The 4,801-nt window shown below is 37.1% G+C and overlaps 1 protein-coding gene across 1 annotated transcript; it reads left to right on the top strand.

Annotated features, from left to right (window-relative positions):
- Window positions 1-351: 351 nt before the first annotated feature.
- LOC113325943 (cytochrome P450 76A2-like) lies at window positions 352-2,370 on the top strand. Its single transcript, XM_026573773.1, has 2 exons — window positions 352-1,314; window positions 1,492-2,370. The coding sequence occupies exons 1-2, from the start codon at window positions 385-387 to the stop codon at window positions 2,107-2,109; spliced, it is 1,548 nt and encodes a 515-aa protein (XP_026429558.1). The 5' UTR covers window positions 352-384; the 3' UTR covers window positions 2,110-2,370.
- Window positions 2,371-4,801: the final 2,431 nt, after the last annotated feature.

The raw sequence follows: 4,801 nt of genomic DNA, 5'->3' as shown, positions 1-4,801 counted from the left end.
TAACGGTGTGAATCAGGTGCTCGCTCCCTAGACAAAAGATTGGTGAGCATTCTATAATGGGAAACTTATTCTATAATGAAAAACTTATTCTATAATGAGAAACTTATAACTCAGATGCTAGCTAGACAACAGCACATTTGCGTATTTTCAAAGATTCTAATCCCTCAAGCTCTCTGCTGTCGTATCTTATCTAGATATGATTTTATAACCTGAAGACACAAACCAGAGACAATCCCCCTATTCATCCGCGTGACAACACGACAAACTCATCGATTTATTTTAGAAAAAACTGGTCATGTCCTATATATATTTGTGACCGGAAAGCAAAGTACTAAGCATTATTAGCCCAAACAGAAACCAAACCCTTTTAACATAAAAGATCCCATGTCAACAAATGATATGTTCGGCTGGACAGCCATTTCCTTTGCAGTGGCAGCTCCGCTCTTACTCCTACTCCACAGCTTTCTTAGCCGAAAAAATAAAACCAACTTAAGGCGTTTACCACCGGGTCCTCCAGGTTGGCCATTGATCGGAAACATCTTTGATATAAGCTGGGACTATGAGTCTCTACACAAAAGTTATGTAAAAATTCAAAAGAAGTATGGAGCGATTTTCATGATACGTGTCGGTTGGCAGAATATGGTGGTCATTGGTTCCGATGTTGCTGCTATGGAGATGTTCAAAACTCATGATCAAACTTTTTTCAGTCGTAATCCAATCCAGACGCTACAACTACGAGATGATGATAACTATCAGGTGACTCCATGGGCTACATATGGACCAATCTGGCGAATCAATAGGAGACTATATGCAACTTTTTTCTCTCGTTCGACGATGAATAACACTTTAGGTAAAAGGAGACAATTTGTAGATCAGTTGATACAATGGATATCGGAAGAAGAGAAGGAAGGTAGAAGTGTTGAAATAAAACACTTAACTTTAGTTGCCTTGACTAATTTAGTTGGAAATCTCTTCTTTTCTAAAGATGTTATGGATCTTAAATCTGCCTCTGGGAGTAAACTCTATAAACTCCTCGGGGAGATTGTAGTGGTAACTTCAAAGCCTAATATAGCTGATGTCTTTCCATGGTTACGAAAATTAGACCCACAGAATTTGTCCAGGAGAATGAAGAAGGCACACGATGCATTTCTAAATATTATTGATGAGTTTGCAAAGGAGCGGAAGAGCAGGGATATCGATTGGCGCAATAACAAAGAGGAAAAGGATTACTGGGATTTCTTGATGGAGTTTGAAGGCAATGGCAAAGATGAACCAAAGAAACTGTCAGACAAATACATTAATTTTTTCATAACGGTAAGTAAATTTATAAACTATAATTTGAAGATATTTTTAATCCGGTTTACTTTTATATTACAACTCCGCTAATAATTTTTAAAGTTATTACAAAATCTGTCTCTAAATGTGAGGATGATAATCTTATGATGTCGACGGATCATAGTACCACTAATAAACTTTTCTAATTTTATGTAGGAAATTTTTATCGCTGGAACCGACTCAATGTTAACTCCCATAGAATGGGTAATGACAGAAGTTATGCGCAATCCAGAGGTAATGAGGAAGGCCAAAGATGAGATTGCCCAAGTTGTTGGTTATAATAGAAGGATTGAAGAAAGTGATATAGAAAGTTTACCTTATCTAAGTGCGGTGATTAAAGAAACATTTAGATTGCATCCACCGGCTCCTTTGCTAATACCGCGCACTACTGTTGAAGACACAGAATTTATGGGGTATATTATTCCTAAGGACACCGCAGTGTTGGTTAATTTTTGGGGTATTGGAAGGGATTCAGCTTTATGGGATGATCCATTGTCGTTCAATCCAGATCGTTTCTTAGGAAATACTACTGATTACCGCGGACAACATTCTCAATTCTTACCGTTTGGAGCTGGAAGACGTATGTGTCCTGGCCTCCCATTAATACACCAAATTCTTCACATTGTGGTTGGATCACTGCTCCAATTATTTGATTGGACCCTTGAAAATGGCGCCACACCTGAATCCATCGACATGACCGAAAAAGTAGATACGTCCTTGAAAAAGTCCATTCCTTTAAGAATAATACCAAGAGCATCTGCTCTTGCAGTGTGACTTCAAATACTCGACAATATTGGAAGTTCAACCCATGCATCCATGAACTTTAAAGTTTTATTTCTCTTAATCATCTAAGTACGCGACTCTCTTTATTTAAGCACGATTTTTTTTACAAAAATAATGTATTTTGCAGCTGATGTTGTAATCGTTGTTCATGTACCTGGCGTGTACCTGCAATTTAACAGCTGCTTAATTAGGTGTAAGAAGTTATTTCAATTGCTTCTGCTGTTTCTCTATTTTCTTCTCTGTATCTCCAACTCAAACAATAATAATTAGTATGGTAATATGTAGAACATACTTTGTGAAAAATCCGAATGTAATTGAGGAAATGCGGAGGAGAGAGAAAATATGTTCCAAAATTTTAGAACTCTTTTCTTGAGGATTTTCTCGAAACTTTTTAGGTTCGATGGCTTTTCGGTTCATGATTAGTGCTGCTGATCCTATGAGGCCAAGCACTATGGTGCAAGACATCCCATCCCTATCCCTCGTATGTAGGGAAGGAATACGATCACGAGACAGCCTCATTATGGTACCTTTTTATCCCTTTTTTATATGACATGGAAACTGAGTTTACGTGTAAATAGCGAAACAGAAACTCAGTTTCCGTTTTCTTTTTCCCAATTTTTTTCCCGTTGGAATATATTTGTTTAGGTAAATAAAGATAACTAAGAGTAAAAAAATGAGATATAATAGGTAAAAAAAGAGTTTTAGTTAAAAAAAAAAGAGTGAAAAAGGAAAGTTATAGGGTAAAACTAAAAAAAACCAAAAACGGATACTTAGTTTCCGTGTAAAAAGTCACGGATACTGAGTATCCATTTCAATTAAAAAACGGAAACTGAGTATCCGTAAAGAAAGATTTCACACGGAAATCATACGGAACCCTGAGTTTCTGTATGATTTCTTTTCCCTACAAGGCAGATCAGATCTGATCCACTTTGAGTAGTAGGGAAGGGATATCTGATTTTTGATTTTTGATGGGGTTGTAGTAAATAGGATTCGTTTCAGACTTGTGAAGGAAATGGAATTTTTAGATCTAATAAAAATATATATACAAAAATATTAACAATGGGTGAGAGGTACTGGGACTAAGGATTTGGCTGAATTCACTACACAAGGTTCATTCATATATTCTTTTTCAATTAAAACTCAATAAAATTAACATAGACTCTGATTTTGCCAAGATAGATTCTTAAAACATTGATTGTAAGTCCTAAGCATGATGTATCAAAATAACTAAGTTAAGCATACATCATCAAATTAAATAACAATCAATTAATTCAAATCATATTTCAATTTTATATTAATGCAAAAGTCATAAAAAAGAATAAAATAAATTACCCCAAGGATGAAATTCAGCCTCCTCCGTCGTCCCAGTGTTGGGTTTTAGCTCCTCATGATGAAAACACGCTCAAAATATGTTTTTATAGCTCAAATGGTGTTTACAATGGAGAGAAAAGGAGAAAATGGTGTAAAACTGTAATATGCGACGCACAAAAAGCGTCACATAATGAACGATAAAACACAAGTGTTGCTGCTGTTTAGACAGCACTGCGAACCACGGATGTGCGTCTTAGACACTGTTGATAAACGACTGCTCTTGCGAGTCTGTTCTTCGTGTTCTTGGTGTTCTTCATCAGCAGCAACAGCAGTAGAAACAGAGTTTCATCAACTCTTGATTTCTGCTTCTCTGGACCTCCTCTCGACCCCAAACTCTCGACACCCTTCTAGGACACCCAGGGAACCTATTTATACCCAACATCGACAAGAAATCACGCTCATTAACTCTCCATGATCCTCCATTACTCGGTGTTAAAAGAAAATATTTTCCGAATATTTTCTTCCCTGAAATGATTCTCCACGCGTAAACAGCTTCTGATACTCCCTTATTTAGCTTCTACACGCATCTTCAATGACTAAGTGTCATCCAAACACGAGAAGCACACATCAAACTTGCTGAAAATCCGTGAATATCATTTTCAAACCCGTGTTGCCCTGATTTCTTCCACGTGATTATCCAGCCAAATTCAGTCGAAACAATCACCCATACCAGCTCTGTTATGATATATTACATGTTTCCACAAAGTTTCAGCCATTGAATGGCACAAAATCACGTCCAAATGCAATCGAGAAAATCTGCCAGTGAAGAGCAAATATTTTCCCGCCAAAATATTTTTTTGAATTTGTGAAGAAGGTCACCCCTTATCCAGTGGTCGCCCCCTTATCCGTTGCTGGAGTCCGAATAACACATGTCCCTTGGGGTGCCTTTAGTAATTTTTCTGGGTTCCTCCGGTGCATTTCTGGGGTGTCTTTAGTACTCTATCCTAGGGTGTAAAACACCACTTTTCGAGCCAATTTCGCCGCAAGAGCTTATTTTTCCAAAAACATCTACAAAAACATAAAATAACACAATAAGTATTTAATCGAGTCTAACAATACAGAACATTGAGAACACAATAGACACATAAATGCGTCTATCAAATACCCCCAAACTTATTATTTGCTAGTCCTCGAGCAAAACTAATAAAAAATAAATAAAACCGAGTTAATCTCGGGAGGGTTTATCAAAGGTGTGCCCACAAAACCATTACTCCCAACCCTAGCTATCTATGCAGAACCTTGGAAGGCACTAAAGAATATCCTTGGTTGGCATACTTATTGACTACAGGAGGAAGTATCCTGGTGCGAAATT

The sequence above is a fragment of the Papaver somniferum genome, unplaced genomic scaffold (assembly GCF_003573695.1).
Source record: "Papaver somniferum cultivar HN1 unplaced genomic scaffold, ASM357369v1 unplaced-scaffold_10, whole genome shotgun sequence".
NCBI lineage: Eukaryota > Viridiplantae > Streptophyta > Magnoliopsida > Ranunculales > Papaveraceae > Papaver > Papaver somniferum.
Note: the sequence above shows the minus strand (reverse complement) of the source record. Positions and strands in the feature narration are given on the sequence as shown.